This window comes from Onychomys torridus, chromosome 15 (genome assembly GCF_903995425.1).
Source record: "Onychomys torridus chromosome 15, mOncTor1.1, whole genome shotgun sequence".
Lineage (NCBI taxonomy): Eukaryota > Metazoa > Chordata > Mammalia > Rodentia > Cricetidae > Onychomys > Onychomys torridus.
The window spans coordinates 30,297,511-30,319,858 of NC_050457.1; the positions used below are offsets into that span (position 1 = coordinate 30,297,511).

A 22,348-nucleotide genomic window follows, 5' to 3' on the forward strand; every position below is an offset into this window, starting at 1 on the left:
CCTTTTCTATGCACTGTAACATAACATCCTTTGTCAATAATGAGAAGATGATCATTCCCTACAGCTGAGAATTGGGGTTTTAGGAATTGGTGATGGCATGGCTGGGAGAGGGCTTCGGATGAAAATAATTAAGCAAAGGTAGATATTTGTATGTCCATCTTGTGGCTGGGAAACAATGGCAAAGAAACCCCATTGTCAAGGAGCGCTCAGTCTTTAAGTGAAGATCTGAAGCCTGAAGTACTGATGCCAGCTTTGGGTGGAGGACTGGAACCACAGTGTAAGAGGACCCTTCCTTATAATCTTCCTGCCTTCCTTCCTTTCTTTCCTCCCTCCCTCCCTCCCTCCTTCCTTCTTTCTTTCTTTCTGTGCATTGGTGTTTTGCCATGGAACTGGAGTTACAGATAGTTGTGAGCTGCCATGTGGGTGCTGGGAATTGAACCTGGGTTCTCTGGAAGAACAGTCAGTGCTCTTAACCTCTGAGCCATCTCTCCAGCCCCAAACTGGGCGGTTTTAATGAACTATTTTGTTTTTGTTGTGGAGAATTGGAGGCAAGAAAAACAGACACATGAGTCAAGGTGAGGTATCTTTGGAAAATTTAATTGGACCATATTTTCTTTCTTTGTGGAAAACATCATATATCTGTAGACATTATGGATTTCATAGCTTACAAAGGGTAGTGGTTTTCCCACAGTTACATACTGTACCCAAATTTCTATAGAAAGGTAAGACAATTCCAATCTTGCTTTTAAGTTATTTCCTAAAAGATGCTCTAAGGTTCCTCACAATGGCAAGTAATGCAAAGTAAGGCGTCAATTCTCTCCCTCACACATTTAGTGCAACAGAGACGGGAAGGAAGACTAGTTATGTCGGTGCTATGCCTGGGTACTGGGGCTGGGTCCTCTGAGGTGCACCCCGCACTGAGGTTGACACTCCCCCACACTGAGGAACCTGAGGTGGTCAATACTGAGCAGCCTGTTGCAGCCAAGCAGGACTGTCACAGCAGGAAGGGGACTTGGAGTTGTCTGGTGCTTGGGTGTTCATGGGGCTACTGGCCGTCATGGGTAGCAAAGGAAGAGGGCCAGAGCATGACCCGAGGCCTCCCACTTGGCACTACAGTACCACTGGTTCACGGCAGTGGGCCTTACAACATGTGCATTGAAAGTCACGTTCAAAGTGCCTTTACCAATTCCTGTACTGGATTACTAGAATGAAATGCAATCATTTGATTTCTCCTCCAGGTGAAAACAGTTCCCCGGTAATATACTCTGTAATATCCGTCATGTTGATTCCCTGGTACACAAATATAACTGTATCATTTGTACAGCATTCTCAGTTTTCAAACTTGTTTCATTAGCTTAAAAAAAAAAAAAAAAAGGATAAGGCAACCAGATTGAACTAATTTGGACTGCAGAAAAAACACCCGGAACATCAACCTTCATCTTCTCAAGTGTTAAGAGCTCATGATTAGAAGGTAATCAACGAGTTTCTTCTCTTAACAGGAAACAATGCAGTACTGTCAATAAACGCACCTCTAGTAAACGCAGGGCCCCTCATAAATATAAAATTAAATTCTTTTGAGGAATAGTTTTCTGACTTTAATATTTGGGATTTACACTTATTCTTTATATTTTATAGTAAAAAATTTATGGTCTTGGTTTCTTTATATTCATACACAAATGACTTCATCTCAGCAGGCTCTCATGTACAGATGGCAGACTGGGCTATTCAGCTTATTTCAGAAGGGGACGGTGGCCACATGGCTCGTGCTCTTAGAATCCTTGCAGAAACTCCTGCAGCTGGGTGACAATCTCTGTGTCCACTGTTTCCATAAGGGACTGGAAACCTTGCTCTCCCAGGATCTCCTGCTGGGCCTTGAGCTTCTCGTAGATGAACTGCTGCAGCGACACTGTGTGCACAGGGTCCTTCAGGGCCAGCTGTGGGACAGAGAAGGCAGACAGTGTCAGAGAAGACGGACAAACACCTCTTACATTTGTCTTTCTATGCTCTCTCCACAGCAACAAAACCGAAGCCTTCTAAAACTCTGAAAGTCTCCTGCAGACATTGTGCTGGGGCCCCCTGGGTGTAAGCTGCTCTGACGTGCCCAGTTTCTCAAGAACTGAGGACTCATCCAATTGAAGTGCTGGACTCTAGTAAAAAGCATCCTACAAAGGAAGAGAACCCACTGGTGGGTATCACTCCATCTCCTTAGGACGATCAGAGAGTCCAGGAGCAGCTTGGCCATGCCCTCAGGAAGCAAGGAAACACTATTGTCCTAGCTTATACAACACCATTTAATCTGTACTTGTGTTTTTGGTTGGGGGTGGAATCAAAATTTGGTCTTCCCCCAGACCCACTACGGTATTTGGAAAACAAAAGAATTAAATGTTCAATTAATATTTTCTATGCCCGTAGAGTACATATACATATGCACATATAAACTGCACATTAATACTCTTCTTCACCTTTATATTATCACAAAATTCTTTCTAAATATATGTTGAGATTTCTAAATTGATGCCACTTTTTTTTGTTTTTACCTATTACACACATGTAAACACAATCACAGTGTAAACAGACTTATCTATGACTTTGCTGACCACTCCACCACAGACACTGTTGGCGTTACTGTATAAGCGGCCTTTCTTCACACTTCAGCTTCTTTTCTTTTGTCTAAAGCAGGTCTCAGGCAGCCAAGGCTAGCCTCATATTAGACAATGTAGCTGACGTTGGCCTTGAGCTCCTGCTTCGACCTCCAAGCACTGGTGCTGTAGGCGTGTACCACTATGCTCAGAACTTCATCTTGCTTTGTTTAGATACCTATTCCCATCCATTTCAGAAGAATCACTTGGATATCACAATTTTATGACTCCTGATATATACCATCAGCTTGTTTTCCCTATGGTTTGTATCAATATGGCAGACAGAACAGTGTTTAGTTGCTAACACTGTGTTGGCACTGATATTATTTAAATGATTTATAGAATTGTAATAACAATACAGTATTAGTATAAGCTGAGCATTTTTATTCCACCATCAGTGATCTTGAACATGTGCATGACTTTCAATAAAGTGCATGAGTGTCTTGCCTAGTGTACCTGAATTCCAGTCATAGTTCCAGCTGGAACTAAAGTGTTGGAGTTGTATAAATAGGTGTTAAAATCCAACTGTGACAAATGATATAGGCACCAGGAAATTTAAATTAGGCTCCATTACCAAGGCCGAGTAAATAACAAATCCAAGATAAAGCTGTCAATACGCATTTCCCAGCAAGAGAGAGAGGAGAGAGCAGTGCAGACATGACCTCATCCCTGAGCTGAAGACATCATTCTCCAGCACACACAAGCTCAGGGTGTGCATCTGAAAGCTGTTGTGGAATGTGACTTTAACTATGTAAAGGTGCGTTACACTTGTCCAGGCTGCTGCTGTTTCACCTTGCCTGCCTAATGGATCTGACTGGTCTAATACAAAGCAGCAGAGGGATGGGTGGGGCTGGCGGGCAGTGAGAATAAATAGTAGGAGGAGGAATCTTGGCTGGAGAAAGAGGGGGACGCCCGGGACCAGCCAGGCAGAAACAGAGGAAAAGTGAGACACACAGAAGGAAAGAAAGGCGAAAAGCCCCGAGGCAAAACATAAATGAAGAGAAACAGGTTAACTTAAGTTATCAGAGCTAGTGGGACAAGCATAAGATAAGATCGAGCATTCATAACCAGTAATAAGTCTCTGTGTCGTAATTTGGGAGCTGGTTGGTGACCCAAAGAAAGCCAACTTCAGAAAACATTTGCTATCTGGGGGTGGAGAGATGGCTCAGCTGTTAAGAGCACTTGCTGCTCTTGCAGAAGACCCAAATCTGGTTTCCACTACCAACATGGCAGCTCACAGTCATCTGAAATTCTAGTTCCACCAGGCATGTATGTGGTACACTTGCATACACACAGGTAAAAGAGTCATAAATACATAAATCTAAAAACATTCTTTAAATATTTGCTTTCTTAAGTAACCTATGGTAATGATCAGCACTGTTTTAATTACAAAAATATACCTATTGAGATAGACTATATTGACTTTACAGAAACATAATGAATTATTCATAATGAAACTGACAGCTCTGGGCAAAAGCAGCTGAGCTTAAAATTGATGCTCAAGTCCCCCCAACTAGAGAGAGAGCCTGCAGTCATCATAAAAGTCCCAACTGGTGACCAGCAACTGTGACAGAGCCTGCAGTCATGAGAACTGAGACCTTAACGTCACTGAGAGCTTTTCAAAGAACTTAACTATTATCATTATTAAATAAAGGTATTTAATGTCTTAAATAAACACACAAAGTGACAGGTTTCATTACACCGCTTTCATATATAATTTTTGGTGATTTTTTTCTCCTATTATTACCCTGCTTGTTACCCTTTACCATCTGACTACCACTCACTCGGCCCCTTTCTGATGCTTTCATGTCCTTTGTCTTTTTTCTGTTTTGGTTTTTTGAGACAGGGTTTCTCTGTGTAGTTTTGGAGCCTGTCCTGGATCTTGCCCTGTAGACCAGGCTGGCCTCGAACTCACAGAGATCTGCCTGGCTCTGCCTCCCAAGTGCTGGGATTAAAGACGTGCACCACCGCCTGGCAGCCATGTCCTTTTCAACCCCTCTTTCTTCTCTCTGGTGCTTCCCTTTCTAGTGTCATCATTTATCCCCACACCCCACACCTACACATCAAAAGCTAGGATCACGGCTAATGAGACAGCTCAGGGGGCAGAAGCAATTGAGTCCCCATCAGATACTTTGAAAATCTACTTTATTTTTACTATTTCTTGACTTTCTGGGATGTACTCTGAATATTCTCCCAAAACAAAGATGTCTGCTACTTACAGACCCAGAAACTGATAAACTTGCAGTGTCTCTCAGACTTGTTAACATTTTTAAGAACGAGCATTGTTGCTGTTACTGCTATTGTTGCAGGTGTGTGGTCTGTGCCTGTGTGTGAGTTCAGATGTGCAGAAGTTGATGATGGACGTCTTCCTCTACGAGCGTCCCACACTACTCGTGGAAACAAGGTCTCTCTGCACCTGGAGCTCATCATTTCTGCTGGACTGGCTGGTCAATGGGCTCCAGGGATCCACGTCTCCTTTCTCCCAGTGCTGGGTTTGCAAACACGCTGACAAAACCTACTTTTCATGTGGCTGCTGGGATCCAAACTCAGGTCCACATGCTTGTGGAGCAAGCACTTTACTCACTGGGCCATTTCCCAGTCCCTTCATATTCTTATCAAAGACGGCTATTTACCTCCACATCCAACCACTGACCTTTCCTGAGTTTACAGTTACAGTATTATGACCTGAACTGTACCCCACCTCAGCGCATTTGTTCAAGTCCTTTCTCCAACCCAAATGACTGTTTTCACAGATACCAGCCTTGATGGGGTGACTAGGTTTAAGTATTCTCTTCTACTTTGAGTTTTACCTGTTTCTCTGTGGCTACCTATCAAATTTCTAAAACATGTCCGAAATACTTAAACTTTCAAAGTTCATTGGATACTGCAAGCTCTCCTAATTCTGTGTTTAGTGAAGGCTATGAGCCTGACAGATGCCAACCAGAATCCTGTCAGTGAGGCATAGCAACCTCATGACAGTCAGTGCAAAGCCCGAGCTTTTCTTTGCAGAGGGTGGACCACAATTTCTGTATGATAAGCTTGCTACAGAGTCAAACCCTGTCTCAGTGAACGCTGTGGAAAAATTTGGAACAACCCCTTGGGAACTAAAATCCCAAGTGAATTCATAAAACTTTCATGGAAGACTGTATACTTATTTTAAAAGATTTAAGTAGAAAATAGACTAGAAAAAAAAATTTTTTTTGCGGGGGGGGGGGGGGGGGGCATTTTTGAGACAGGGTTTCTCTGTGTAACAGTCTCAGCTGTCCTGGGACTCACTTGGTAGACCAGGCTGTCCTTGAACTCACCACCGCCTGCCTTTGCACTCTACCTCCCCCAGTGCTGGAATTAAAGGCGTGACCACCACTGCCTGGCTCAAGACTAAACATTTTTTTAAAAGCTCCTGAAGCAGTCTTTTTTTTTTTTTTGTTTTGGTTTTTCAAGACAGGGTTTCTCTGTATAGCTTTGCGCCTTTCCTGGAACTCACTCTGTAGCCCAGACTGGCTTCGAACTCACAGAGATCGGCCTGGCTCTGCCTCCAGAGTGCTGGGATTAAAGGCGTGCACCACCACTGCCTGGCCTAAAGCAGTCTTTTAAAAAAAACAAAACAAACAAACAAACAAACAAAAAACCCAGCAGTGTTAAAGATCAAACTCATAATCCTGTACACATCAGGCAAATATTCCAATGGACCCCGCCCCCCCAGCTATCCCAACTAGCATTTCTGGCATCATCTTGCCTACCCCCAGGGCCTCTAGCTGTAGCCACTAAGAATACCTACTGCATGCATGTGTTGTCAGTGTTCAGGAAGCTGCTTAGTCAGCCCAGGATCCTACGGCCCTGTACTTCACTACATAATCTATGTCCATGAGCTGCTGGCTGTACAAGTCTCTATAGCATACTCTAAGCACCCATTAACAGTGAGCTCTGCCCCTTCCTTCCTTCCTTCCTTCCTTCCTTCCTTCCTTCCTTCCTTCCTTCCTTCCTTCCTTCCTTCCTCCCTCCCCCCCCCCTCACTTTCCTTTCAAAGGCAGGTCTTCACAACCTCCCTCTTCAGACCCTTCCAATAAACTTCTAACGTGGAATCGTCGTACATGGTTCATTCTTGCCGCCACTAACCTACATCAGGTGTGGTGAGACTGGGCAGGCCCTCCAAGCGCCCTTTAGGTGCACTGGAACCCTGGACCTAGTCCACTATGACAGCACTTTGCAAGTACTTGACCACTGGGCCTCTACATACAACATCGGCTGTGACTGGTGAGCCTCCCTTCTCCTGGTCAGTGTAAGTGCTTCCCTGAACCTGTGGGAATGACCATTGATTTTCCCATGCCCCATCAGTGTCCTTGGAGGGGGAAATCGCCAGCCACAGTCTTCAAGGCTACAGCTGGCCCCCTGCCCAACAAGCACCTCTGGCCATTTCCCACAAATGAAGCCTTCTTTCTCCACCGTGGTTTCTTGGCATGTCTTTCTGGCTCAGCCCTGGACCCTGCTCTGTCTTTAATGGATCACTGAGCAGACTGAGCCTTCTCAATCCATCTTGCTTAATTTCTGGGACGCTAGAAATTCTAAGCCGTTGACTAGATCTTACTTTTCTGCCTCATTCATGGGTAATGCATCTAGCAACATAAGCCCAACATCTCCCCTAGGATGCCTTTTAGAAAACCTCAAACCTTTATGCTTAATGCTCTATTTAAAAGTTCTAAACTCATCTGCCTTTGTAGTCAGACATAGCCCAAATACTCCTTAGAAAGCCAGTCAAAATAGTCACCTAACAACAGTTTAGACCCTGATATTTTCAGGACCTTTCCAACTTCTGCCTGCGGACAGGTAGACGGAAGGAGTTGCCTTATATTCAAACTTTCCTTTACCTCAGCGCCAAACTCTCTCTCATGTTTCCACTTCCCCCACTCATGTCCACTGAGCTATGTAGTCTGCACTAGAAGATCCCTCCACTACTCTGGACCCTGCTAAGGAACCCCGACTGTTCTGACCTCAGCATACATACCACCGCTCCTTCAGCTCCTCCAGCCCTTCCTGCTCTCCAGTAAGGGGCCATTCCAACCACCTGACTCCCACACCTACTTTCAACCTCCTGTCACTTGCTCCTGAGCCACTAGGAGACCCCGTCATCTCTCCCCACCCAACCCAGCTCTCCCTTTGCAAGAGGTCACCGGAGAGGATGGACTGGTTAAGGTACACAGTCCCTTCTCACCAGCTGAACTCTCTCAAACAGAAAAGAAACTGTGGTCTTATACGTCTAACTCTACCTCTTTCAGAAAAGAATTCCAATACATCACCCAATCTTCTAGTTCCACTTTTCATGATCTATACATGATTTTATCTAACAACCTACTTCCCAAGGAACACAGGTGAGTTTGGGAACAGGCCAGAGCACATGCAGACAAAATTCATCAAACTAATGCAGCACATCTGCCTGAGGCCAAGATGGTCCCCAACCAGGACACCCAGGGGACTATAATACCCCATGGAGTACTCTAGCCAGAGACCAGTTTACAACCTGCCTTCTGCTGGTCTCTGTAAGGCTGCCCTTAAACCAGTTAACTATGAGAATCTCCAAGAAATCATCCAGGACAAACAGGAAAATCCATCTTAGTTCCTAGAGCATCTCACAAAGGCCCTCTTACAGTGTATACTAATCTAGACCCTGAAAACCCAGAGGGCAGACAACTCCTTATGACCTATTTCTTTTCCTAGAGCTTCCCCAACATTAGGGCAAAGCTTAAGCGTCTGGAGAGAGGGCCTGTAACCCCACAGGCAGAAGTCTTAGCATGGAAGAGATGAGAAAGCCTGTAAACAAAAATACCAAATGCTGGCCAAGGCCATCCGACCGGCCTCGGCAACTGCCCAGGCTCCCTTGCCCCCTAGGGCTCAAGGACCACCGGGTCCCTGCTTCACATATGGTCAGGAGGGTCACTAATCCCCGCAGGGCACCCAGCCATGTCCAAAATGCCTCCAAGAAGGACACTAGTTTGTTGACTGCACCTTGTGGCATGGGAATATCAAACACAGACCACCCTCCAGCCAAACTTTTAGGCCTGGCCATGGACAACTGAGGGGACCCAGGCTATCTTGACCTGACCACTGGCAACTCTAACAGGAGCTCCAGGTAGTCATCATGGTATCAGGGCAGCCCATCTCCTTCCTCTTGGACACTGGGATCACTTACTTGTTCCTGAGGGAGTTTTGGGGACCCACCTCTTCTTCCCATTTCCCTAGTGTTGGGGTATGGAGACAACCTTAGCTACCACATCAGACCCTATCACTTACTTGTATTTTCAGGGGATATTCCTCTCATCTACTCACTTCTCATTGTGCCAACTTGTTCTGTACCCTTACTGGGAAGGGATCTGTTAGACAAAGTGGGAACTTTTTTTCTTTTTAACTGTTTTCTGTTTTTATTTTATTAAAAAAAAAAAAAAAAGTCCTGAGCTGGGTTACATCATGCCCAGTTTAAATTTTTTCCTTTTTTTTTTTTTTACATTTTATAAAATTTTTATTGACAAATAATTCACACAGTATATAATTTGCCTGTACGATTAGATCAACTTTAGTCCAGCATCCTCATAGGCCCATGACACCATCACCACTTCTATTTTAGAACATCGCTGTCTTCAATTTCTTACACACACATAATGTATGGTGACTACATTCCACCTTAGTTTTTGAAATGAACATAGTATTTGCAATTGTAACCATTTTTAAGTTCACTATTCAGTGGCATGAATTATATTCAAGATATTAATTATACTCATGATGTTAATTACATTTGTGGTATTCATTGATTGCATTTACAGTATTCATTCAATAACTATATTTATGATATGATTTATTACATTCATGATATTATGTCCTAATACTACTGTCATTTGTGGGGCTTTTCCATCACACAAAACAGAAACTCTGTAAAGTGGGAGCTTCTACTTCTTTTGCCTCCCCTCATTCACCTGACCCCAGATTCACCGCAGCCCCTCTTTTCCTCCTCCTAGCTACCTACCCTACTGGTTCCAACATGTCATTTCCTTTGCTAGCCTCCCAGGTGGACCCCCAAGTCTGGGACACCAAAAACCCCTCTATTGCTAGACACCATTCCCCTATTATCGTCCAATTACAGGACCCTACCCGGCACATTACCCAAGCCCAGTACCCACTCTAACCCTAGAGCCTTAGGGGACTTAAACCTATCATCTCTGACCTTCTAAGAAAAAAAACTACTTTGCCCTACATCTCCTTTTAACAGCCCTATACTATATGCAATTAAGAAACCTAATGGGACTTATCACCTGGTTCAAGACCTCTGGCTCATTAATTCTGCAGTGGTGCCCCTCTATCCTGTGATGCTAACCCTTACACACTTCCTTCCATTATTCCTTCAGGAACCTCCCATTTCTCAGTTTTGGATCTCAAGGACATTTTCTTCTCTATCCCTCTCAGTACTCAGTCTCAAAATATCTTTGCTTTTACCTGGACTGACCCTGACACTCACCTCTCCACAGAGCTCACCTGGACTGTCCTACCCTGGGGGTTCCAGAACAGCCCACACCTATTTGGTCAGGCTCTAGCTTCTGACCTACTCTCTGTCTTTCCCCAAATCTAAACTCATACAGTATATGGATAACCTTCTACTTTGTAGCCCATCCCTACAAATTAACTAAACTAACACCTATCTCTTCTAAATTTCTTGTCTAGTCGGTGCTATAGAGTCTCACCTTCCAAGTACCAACGGTCCACTCCTCAGTTTACCTATTTGGGACTGACCACTACCCCAACTCAGAAAACCATTACTTTAGATAGAAAGCAGTCTCTTGCAGTTCTCTCTGCTAAAAAGGAGATTTTTATCGTCTAGGAGTAGTTGGCTTCTTCTGTTCCTGGATCCCCTCTTTTTCCCTCCTCGCTTGCACCTTATATGACGCAGCCGGTCCCCCGTATGAACCCTCCTCAATCCTATTACTAAGCCCTTGCAGAAGCTCCAATATGCCCTTATCCAGACCCCAGCGCTTCATCTCCCAGACCTAACTTGTCCCTTCTCCCTCTTTATAACAGAAAAAGTGGGTTATACCCTTGGGGTCCTCGGCCACCAGTTGGGACCTTCCTTTGCATCCGTAGTTTACCCACCAAAAAACTAGACCTCACCACCGAGGGATGGGCACCTTGCATAGGTGCTTTAGCAGCTGCTGAGCTCCTTACTAGTCAACCAAAGAAACTACCCTTTGGGCCCGCCACTGCTATCTTCTCCTCCCACAACCTGTCTCATCTCTTAACTTACAAGGCTTACAAACTCTACCAAATCTTTCCCGGGTTCTTTCTCCCCAGGTGGCACTAATGGAAGATGCCACACTTACTTTTCAATCTTGCCCACCCTCAGTATCTCAAATCTTCCTTGACACAACAATGGCCACTCCTCATCTCATTCTTGCATTGAAACTCAGAACTACTGCCCCATCCCTCATACATACAGGAGGGCACACTGCCTCAGGCCACCTATACCTGGTACACACACAGCAGTTCCTTTTTATATGAGGGGGCCCATAAAGCAGGCTCTGCCATAGTGTCAGATATTGATTGGGTGGTTGAAACACAGGCACTCCCCACCCACACTACTAACCAATAGGCTGAACTAATAGCTCTCACCCGTGCCTTCCAATTGGCACGAGGACAATCCCTAAACATTTACACAGACTCCAAATACACTTTTCATGTCCTCCTGTCCCACACTGCCATCTGGAAAGGGCGCAGACTACTTACAACAAAAGGAGGATCCATAACTATGTCAGGTCCAGTTACGGCCATGCTAAAAGCCTCCATCTCTCTAGAGCTACAGGAACTATTCACTGTAGTCTCATCAGACCAACAGCTCCATCATCTCTAAGAGAACTAACCGGGCAGGCAAAGCAGCTAGAGCAACAGCCATCCGAGGCCCAGACTCACCTCACCCACCGCAGGGAGTCCATACACTACAACCAACATGCCCACAGCCACCCCCTGATACTAGACAAACTCTGACCTATCTACACCAGCTCTTTTATCCCTCCTATGGGACTTTACTGACTACCCCCTACCCTGACCATGCACCAACCCCTGTTCATCCCCAATCAACATCGGGGATCAGGTCCTTCTCTCTCCTCCAGACTAATGCCCCTCACCACTTTCCCTAAATGGCAGGACTCTTTCAAGGTAATTTTTGTAACCCCCACTGTTGCTAAGCTTGAGGATCTCCGTCACTGGACTCACTTATCCCACCTCAAACCTTTTACCACTACCCCCCACCTCAAGATAATTTCTCTTCATACACAGCAACCCCAACAGGGCCCTTGTACCTCAAGTTCCAGAGGACACCAAGATTAACTGCCTTGTCTCCAGTTCCAGAAGAATGAGGCTTCACCCCACAACCGTACTCAACTTTACTGGACTGGTAACCCCATATGTTTTCCTTCCTGACCCCTCTCCACATTCTGTCTCTACTAATCACACCATTTCATCAATTTCCTCTGTATGTATCTCCTGTCTCTACTAATCACACCATTTCATCAATTTCCTCTGTATGTATCTCCTGTCTCTACTAATCACACCATTTCATCAATTTCCTCTGTATGTATCTCCTGTCTCTACTAATCACACCATTTCATCAATTTCCTCTCAATGACATATTCAAAATCCCTAATTAGCTGTTGTTACAGGACTACCAACTATTAGCCACAGAGCTGGAAGCGTAAAGACTATCAGACATGCCTGGGTAGTGAGAAACAACACCACCCCAGAGATATACACACCCTAGACTCAAAAAGGAGACTTACAGGTGGCAAAATAACTCTTTACTATTGAGTGCCCTCAGCAATCAACCACCTGTATCTCCTGAGTTCAGGTTATACCATGGTGATGGGAAAGGAACAGGTGCTTTAAGGGTTGTTTATGTGAAGATAGGGAAGCTTAACTGGTGATAAAAAGGAAGTAATTTGAGATGTATACAAAATGAAACATGTTCCAGATTACTCTTCTTCACTGTGTCACTGTCCATAACTTTAATATCACCTGACAGAATTCTGACAAGTTGTTAATCTAGCTCTGGCAGAGTACTACTCATTATACTACACCACTGTATTACCAATAGCCACAAGCTCAGGATTTTAAATTCACTTTGGTTGTTTTTTTATGTGTCTAAAACTTATCTCAGGATTGGGGATTTAGCTCAGTGGTAGAGTGCTTGCCTAGCAAGCACAAGGCCCTGAGTTCAGTCCTCAGCTCTGAAAAAAAAGGGAAACTTATCTCTTTTGTAAACTTAAAAATTCCTGTAAGCTCCAGGGAGTCAACTTGGATTCACTCAAATGAGTCAGATTTACTCTAGATCTCCCTGGTCTTGGGACTGCCCCTCCCTCAATTACCAAGATCTAAGGAAAAAAATATTTCCCCCTAAGCTTAACTTTATCTTCTGCCCTGCCAGCATCTTGCCAGGTCCAAATAGTACCAGACAGTTCCACAGAGCCTAGACAGCAGTGAAACAACCAGCTACCCAAGGGCATGGCCAGCACTCCAGTTTTCTGAAGTCCTCCAAAAATGACCAACACCCCAAGTCAACAGGAAGCAGTCTTGAGAATCCTATGCCTTCATTTCCTGCCCCACTCACTATCCCTAACTCACTTGTGGTAATATACAAAAGGGAGGAGACATGTCAGCATTTCTGGTATCACCTGGCCTACTCCCTAGGGCTCCCTGCTGTAGCCACTAAGAATACCTCCTGCACACATGCATTGTCAGTGTTCAGGCAGATGCTTAGTCAGCCCAGGGTCTTAGGGCTGTGTGTGCTGTGTGGTTGTGTAAGTATCTGTACACATGCTCTAAGCTCCCTTTAAAAGTGAGCTCTGCCCACCCCACCACCACTCTCTACCATTTTCCTTCTTTCAAAGGCAGGCCTTCACAAACCTCCTCTCTTAACACCCTTCCAATAAACGTCCAACACGGGTTCATTGTACCTTGTGGTTCATTCTTGCTAATGCTAAATTACAACAATCCCATTCTCATTTTTCAGACACCCCCATCGGGCCTTACGTTGGCCTTAAGCTCAGATCTCATGACTCCTAGGGGTTGGGGGAAGGTTCGCACCTTTTAAGCTAGTCATTTTAGCTCTATACATTTAATTCTATTTAAATCTCTTCTGACTTGATAGAAAGTTTTCAGAGATTCTGTCTTTATCTCACAGAGAAGTTTCTGAGGTAGCCTCATCTAACTACATCCTTACTAGGTAATGTAGGTGTCTTTTCTTTCTAAAATCTCTCTTTCCTCCACTATCTAAACATTCAATGTCTTTTTTATTTGTTTTCCTCTTCCGAATTCCAAAAGATTCTCCAAAACCCAGGTCAAGGTCCAGCTGTAAGAGGAGCTTTCATACAGTCTGCTTCCTTTAACTAGTTTTTTGCTTGTATATTTCAGCAACACACTGTTAAATAAGTATTAGCTAATTGACTACGATGTTAAGCTCTTTTCATGGCTGGTCTATTAGTTTTCTTGGACTCTTCTGGTTTGAATGAAAAGTTCAATGACTTAACTTTAGTCCCGTCTTAGCCAATACTTAAACTGTGGTCACCTGGGTGCTCTCTCGCTCTGTCACATGGAGTAGAAATCCCGCCTTCCCCTTCCTGCAGATAAACTATTACCCAGCTGGAATGTGAGCAGCATGTCTCACCACTGCTCAGGGTGGCTAATGAACCACCACCATTACGCCCTCCCCTAGATTCCAGCTAGGGGAAAGTCATGTTGAAGCAGAGTGTTTACTGTTGTCTGGGTATCTCTGCTGGAGAGTTCCATACTCAATACCACACAACATGCCTCTTTATCTCAAATATTTTCAAGGTCTCAAAATACCACTTTAAATTGTTTCTTTAAAAAAAAACAAAACCCCACACTCTTCCTATTGGGATGGGGGAGACATGGGCATGCCACAGCACACTGTGGAGGTCAGAGGACAACCTGCAGGTAACATGTTGGTTCTCTACTCTGTCCTCCTGGGGTTCAAAGTCAAGACTTTGAGACTTTAATTTATTTCCATGCTGCTCATTCCCTGACTAGACTGACTGCTGTGTCTACCCTATTGCTGGTCTTTCAGCATTTTTCTATCTCCTAACTCATTTTAAAAACTACCGGATGTCCTTCCTTACTTCCATTTTCCTAAGGTTAACTTTTCTTCATTTCACATTTTGAAATTTTGAACTAATTTGTTTTCATTCGATAATGACTAGAGGCTATAAGTAATTGAGCAACATCCATATGCTTTCATGTCTTACTGTTTCATGTCACCTGGTTCAGAACTGCAAGCTGTCCTTTAAAATAAGGTTTAAAAACTTTATGTGACATGATAAACATTTTCTCAGCCTTTAATTTCTAGCCTTACCTCACTGCTGTCAGATAATATTAGTTATACTACTACTAATTTGGGAACCTAAAGGTTTCCTTCATGATCTGTTTTTGTAATATTTCATGAACACTGGCATCTTCCAGAATGAGGTATGACTTTTGTATACAGCCATTAAATTAAGTTTATTGATTATACTCTGCAGCTCTATCACCACAAACCCATGTGATCTTGGGTTCAGCTACACACATGAACCACAAGACCACCATAGGCTAGCCTTAACATCAGTTCATTGAGAAAGTCCTGGGAATGAAGTGATTTCATAACAAGGAGAGGCAAGAAAACTGGATAAATTTCACACCAAAAAGCTGTTAGAAACATGGAAGTATTTTTAAGATCTTACAAAAACATGCTTCCTTTTATGATGGCTCCTTAGGTCTAACAAAGGCATTTTTGTTTTTATGAGATAGTTTCATTCTGTAGCCCAGGATGGTTGTGTTCTTCCTCCTTCTGACTAAAAGCATGTTTACTACACCCAGTTTTAGCAGTAATTTCCAGTAATGGAGTTAGAGGTAACATCACCTCTCTACATTAAAATAAAAACCAATTTCGCCGGGGTGGGGGTGGGGGTGGGGGCGGCGGTGGCGGCAGCAGCAGCGCACGTCTTTAATCCCAGCACTCGGGAGGCAGAGGCAGGTGGATCTCTGTGAGTTCGAGGTCAGCCTGGTCTACAGAGCGAGATCCAGGAAAGGAGCAAAGCTACACAGAGAAACCCTGTCTCAGAAAACCTAAAAAAAAAGCAAAAACAAAAAACAAAAAAAACAACTTAATACATAACCAATTTAATATTGGAAGCTGCATGTAAAATGGGTTCAGCATTCCATGCCCCGGCTTTAAAATTTTAGTCCTGTGCATACTGTGTTTTTACTGTGCATATTTGAATTTTTCATGCAGTTTTTCTAGAGCAATAATCAGTGGTGCTTTTGTGCCTAGGTTTTATGTGATTTTAAAGAAATATGGATAGTTGTGGCCACCTGCTGACTAGTTGTGGTTTAAAATAAAAAGGTTTTCTTGTCTGCAAAAAAACAAAAAACAAAAAACAAAACAATTTAATCATGTTAAATAAACTAATTAAATAATCAAGAGTAAATAAATTATTAAGATAGTTATCATTTACCATTCTTTCATAGTACTTTAGCTAATTAATTTATTAACCTAATTAATAATGGAAAATACTATCTCTTGCCATTCAGTTGACCATTTAAGTAGAAGGACTATGCAGTAAAATGGGATATTCAGAGATGTGCTATATGGGCTGATGTTACTGGTTTAGAAAACAAGTCTGCTAGATATTTAAGTATGACTATGTGGCAATATCTTTGATTCTATCATTCCTCAGAAATATAACGAGTACCATGTTTGCCAACTCTGAAAGAGAATATAGCATAAAACCAAAGATTTGCCACAGTACACTGATCCTACTATGCAGTGGTCCCAGGCAGTGTGATCAACTGGAAGAGAAGCAATGAAGGAAAATTAGATTTCCATCTGTAATCTAAATGTACCTTTGAATATGCTGAGTTATCTGATTGTTCTCACCCCTGTTTTTATCCAGAGCCTCACTGTGTAGACTAAGCTGGTCTCTAAACTAAGATCTTCTTGCTTCAAGCTCCCAAGTGTTGAATGTAAGTGCAGATGCACACCACCACGCCCAGCAGAACATCATTGATGCCTGTCTATAAGCTTATTAAGGGGACTAAGAAACTTGAATGTTAAAGTAAGAACCATTCACAGGCACCACTGGCTCCCTTACAGCTCCTTATTACTCCAATGGCTCCAATGGTTCCAAGAAATGAGGTCACTTAGCAAAGCACATGAGACTCTCTTGATCAATACATTTTATAAGACAAGAAGTCAGGGAAGGAACTGAGAGGTGCCAGGTGCTATAAATAGGAACTGCTGAGTGAGGATCTATAAAGGCAAGAGTCAGTGCTTTCACACTGGAGGTCTCAGGACTGAACTCATATCTGTGTGCTTGCAAGGCAAGTGCTTCTCCAAGTAATAAATCATTAGTTTATAAACTGCAGAATATGACGGGGGAATTGGAGGAGCAAAACTTCCCCTTTTGACCATCTGCTGACATAACAAGACTGCTGAAGAATCTGCAATATTTTAGGACCTGAAATAACTCACTACCTCTGGGAAAGGAATACTAGTTCCATGACTATTTAGCTTGTTTGCTGGAGAGCTCAAAATGGTTCACACACTTTAAGAGCCATGTAGCTATTTTAATAGGCAGGTGGCAGAAAACACAAGTCTATAGCAATGCCTAGCCTATTAAATGATGTGAGAAGCCCAATGCAGACCTAAAACAACAGCTTTAAAAATGTAAGTTATATATTGTATGAAAGAATACAAAAAAAAAATGAAAAAAAAAACCCCACTTTTTAAAAAAAAGCAAATTTCATCTAAAAGAAAAAGAAATCCCAAAGCTACAATAGAAAACAACACTACTTAAGCATCTCAAAATACATGCCTCACTACTCATCCCCCTTTAGGGCAGTTTCCGAAAATCACAGAGAACTGAGCATACCAAGATTTAACCCACATAAAAATGGAACCACTGGATATCTACAATGCACTCGAGATTTAAAACTATAAATAAGTATGTGCCAATTCCTTTAAAAAAAAAAAAAAGTCTTGCTTTTTGTTTAAGGCTCAAATTCATGTGAAATGAGACTGTTTCAGACTCAGTTACCTGCTGTGGATATCGCTCTGTGTAAATAAAGTTCTGATTGGCCAGTGGCCAGGCAGGAAGTATAGGCGGGACAAGAGAGAAGAGAATTCTGGGAAGTAGAAGGCTGGGGAGAGACACCACCAGCCGCCACCATGAGAAGCAACATGTAAAGACACTGGTAAGCCACAAGCCATGTGGCAAATTATAGATTAACAGAAATGGGTTAATTTAAGATAGAAGAAGTAGATAACAAGCAGCCTGCCACGGCCATACAGTTTATAAGCAATATAAGTTTCTGTGTGCTTTCTTGGTTGGGTCTGAGCGACTATGGGACTGGCGGGTAAGAGAGATTTGTCCTGACTGGGCCAGGCAGGAAAACTCCAACTACAAATGGCGCTCAACGTGTTGGCAAGAATTTCCACCTAAAACCTGAGAAAAAAGATTCTAAAACAGAGCTAAAAAGAACTTCCTAGTTGTCTCTCAAGTTAGCGGCAGCCTGCCAGTTTGAGCTACTGTGGCGGGTTCCTGGCGTGTGCGTCTGACCTGCAGTGTGACAGGAATGAGGAATCTACAAGGGGCACTTTACTCTGCTGCATGGTGGTTTTAGCCTTTGATAGTTTAAAAAAAAGTTTCTGGGCTATGCACTGCTTTGATAGAATTGCTTCTGATAGCTGATGGTACACATGGCTCCAGACCCAGAACAGGCGGTAAACTACCACCGCCATGTTGGGAAGCTGAGGTGGGCAGAGTCAGCAGCCACAGCAACATTTCAGTCTTACAAAGATGGATATTACACAGAGAATCTGGTTTATGTTGTCTTTGGGATTTTTAACTACAGAAAAAGATTTGATCATAAAAGCTGTTGAGTTAAACAAATATGTAAATTTTAAAGGTACCTTAACTTCAAAATTTGGATATAAGGATATGTTGCTTTGGAAAAGAGTCTCTGCTTTTGTTTCCACAGAAAGCCAGAGGCTACGGATTTGTTCCAGATTAAGATACATCAGGTTTGATCAGCCAAGACCACCTGAAAGGTCTCCAATGACACAATGGCCCAGATTATCTGACATCCAGAATGGTTTCAAGGCAACTGGCTCAGAGGTTCACCCTAATGAACTTCTCCATAATCCTAAAATTTTCTTTGTGTCCCCATAAGATACAGCGCCCCCCCTCCAGCAGGAAGTAGTAAGAAAAACTACACCCACATTCCCAAAATTATCAAGCTGGCTTTGGAGATGGAATTGGCTCACTCTTTCTCTAAACCCAGACATATAGCTAAAAGAAAAGGTTAAGAGATTCTTGTGTCATAAATCAGAAGAGCCCTCTGGTGTGGGACAGAAAAAAACCAATATTTTTATTTAAAACAGTTTGATTATAAATGAGATCTCTTTCTAAAGAAGAAAAGGGGATATGATACAGATATAATAGGATGAAAGGATAGATTAAGGAACTTACTTCTAAAGAGCAACAACTTGTTTAAAATGTTTTACATTGGTATAGATTTTAGTCTATTGATACAAACTTAAAGTTAATTTTATTATACTATGTATATATTTCTACTCCTGTTTAAGGTATTGTGTTTGTATAGCTCATTTAAAATTGTAATGGATAATTAAAAATAGATTAATAATTAATCATCTGTGATAATCATACTCATAGCCATGTTAGTTAAGTCTTCTAGGTATACATAGAGATATTTCAGATAGATAGATAATCTTCAAATACTTCAAAGACCTTCAGAATATGGCATTTAAAATATTTTTAAAATTTAGACTTTCTGGACAGTTAGACATGTCTGCTCCTGGCAGCACCATTTTACTTCAGAGAGGAGGATGGGCATTAAAGACACTTCATATGGAGTTTATCTTCACCTTGGCAAAAATAGCCATTTGGACAAGAAACTGTTCTTGCCTGGACTGCTTGATCGACTGGACATGCAAGACCCATAGAAAGGTGACCACTAAACTTTGCTTGACAAAATGGTCCTTCAGGTTCCTGCTTCGTAAAAGAAACTGCCAGACATTCTACAGGACACTGAGAGAAGTGATCGAGAGACTCTAGCCCTGTGGGCTAAAGACAAATGCCCCAACTTTACAAAGGAACATTAGGTGACTGTCCAGGCTGCCAGCTGTCTCTGTCTACTCTTGCAAGACTCCCAAAAAATGCTTACATCCTTCTCCCAGTTCTTAGGTAATATTATATCCTTCTGAGGTCTTTGATGTGGTTAAAGACTAGATAGTTATAATTTCCTCAGTTATGATACAAGATAAGTTAGATATAAAACCTTAGACTCACAAATATAAGATAGATAGGATATCTTCTTTAATATTGTAACTATAATTCTTACTTGATAATTGTTTTGTTATATGTAATTGTACTATGTAAAAGTTAAAACCTCCCTTAAAAAAAAAGAAAAGGGGAAGTGCTGTGGATATCACTCTGTGTAAATAAAGTTCTGATTGGCCAGTGGCCAGGCAGGAAGTATAGGCGGGACAAGAGAGAAGAGAATTCTGGGAAGTAGAAGGCTGGGGAGAGACACCACCAGCCGCCACCATGAGAAGCAACATGTAAAGACACTGGTAAGCCACAAGCCATGTGGCAAAGTATAGATTAACAGAAATGGGTTAATTTAAGATAAAAAAAATAGGTAACAAGCAGCCTGCCACGGCCATACAGTTTATAAACAATATAAGTTTCTATGTGCTTTCTTGGTTGGGTCTGAGCAACTATGGGACTGGCGGGTAAGAGAGATTTGTCCTGACTGGGCCAGGCAGGAAAACTCCAACTACAGTTACCAAGCACTGTTTCAAAGGGGTACACCCGATTACCCAAGGTCAGTTTCCTAAACAGAGACCCCCAATCTCTAGCTCCTACAGTGACATGGACATTCACAGTCCAAAAACAGTGTAGGATCGTGGGTTTGAGGCCAGCCAGAGATACATAATGAGACTGTAGCTCAAAACAACAATTTCACACTGAACCATGGAAAGTGGCTATCCTACATAGCTAAGCTAAGGAACCTGAACTGTGCGCTGTGACAGGTGGAGGTGGTGTGACTATGCGCTGTGACAGACGGAGGTGGTGTGACTATGCGCTGTGACAGATGGAGGTGGTGTGACTGTGTGCTGTGACAGACGGAGGTGGTGTGACTATGCGCTGTGACAGATGGAGGTGGTGTGACTGTGTGCTGTGACAGACGGAGGTGGTGTGACTGTGTGCTGTGACAGACGGAGGTAGTGAGACTGTGTGTTGTGACAGACAGAGGTGGTGTGACTGTGCGCTGTGACAGACGGAGGTGGTGTGATGAGTTAGAGAGACTGTGTGCTGTGACAGACGGAGGTGGTGTGACCAGTTAGAGAGAGGGATGATGGGCAGGCGGAATAGACGAGAGAAAGTCACTGATCTGGACACGTGAAGAGGCGCAATGGCTCTGCCATGCACTCCTGGGAAGGAGCACATCTGTCATGACTGAATGGTGGGGGCGGCACCTATACGGGACGGGGTAAGGTCCTGGAGCTGGGAAATGTCATGAAGCCCTCTCCTCCTCTACAGTATACAGTGTGGCCACATATAATCTTGAGTCTTTTCTTGCCAACATTTTCTGCTCTGATTACAGAAACTAATAAAGTATTCCTTAAATAATGAAAGGAAGAAATATAAAAATAATAGCTGAATGTGGTAGCTTACACATACTCTTAGGACTTGGGAAATGGACAGAGGAGACTCATTCAAGATCATTCTCAGATATACAGCAAATTCGGGCCAGTCTAGACTAGATGATACCACCCTACTTAGGCGGGGGGTGCTGAGGATGCAGCCTGCACAATATGCATGACGCTCCAGATTCAATCTCTATCTAGCATCACACAAAATCAGGCCTGGTGGTATGTAGCCACATAATCTTAGCACCCAGGACACAGACACAGGAGGTTCATTATTTCAGTCATTCTTGGCTACACTTGGAAGTTCAAGGTCAGCCTAGGCTACAATAGGCTCTATTAGAAGGAGTAAGAAAGGAAGCATGGGCAGAAGGAAATTTAAACAAACCTCACTTCCCTTGGTAAAGCAAAAGCATTGAAAGCAGGAAGCCCTGAGTTTGAGCCCTAGAGAGAGCTGCTTGAGAAGTGCAGGTACTAGTGCACATATGGGGGGCACATGTGGAGGCTGAGGACAACCTCAAGTATCATCCTCGGAAACACCATTCTGTTCACCTCCTTGAGACGGGGACCTGCACTGGTCTGGAGCTCACCAGTAATGCTGGACTAGCTGACCTGTAAGCCCCTGACCCTCTTGTCTGTCTTCCCAGCACCAGGGTTGCAAGGATGGACAATGTCCAGCATTCTCACATGGGTTCTGGAGGTAAACTTGGGTCCCAGTGCTTATAATGGAAATGATTTGCTGACTGAGCCTTTCCCCCAGCCTCACAAATCACCTTCTCCCCAGCAGCTGAGTTTTAGAACTAATTTAAAACACACAAAAGCTAAGTGAAAAGATTCTTTCTGTTTTCAAGACAGGGTTTTACTCACATGCAGCCCAGGCTAGGCTTGGCTCACAGAGCTCCTGCTGTTAGCCTGCTGCTGGTTTATAGACCTGCACCACAGGCCTGGCAAGAAT

The 22,348-nt window shown here is 43.2% G+C and overlaps 1 protein-coding gene across 2 annotated transcripts in view; it reads right to left on the reverse strand.

Annotated features, from left to right (window-relative positions):
- Positions 1-570: 570 nt before the first annotated feature.
- Positions 571-22,348, reverse strand: part of Ipo11 (importin 11) — a 184,346-nt gene continuing 162,568 nt past the window's right edge. For both annotated transcript variants that reach the window (XM_036207023.1, XM_036207022.1), the window contains one exon: positions 571-1,934. In XM_036207023.1, coding sequence (XP_036062916.1) covers positions 1,770-1,934 — 165 coding nt within the window. In that variant the 3' untranslated portion in view covers positions 571-1,769. The remainder of the gene's footprint in view (positions 1,935-22,348) is intronic.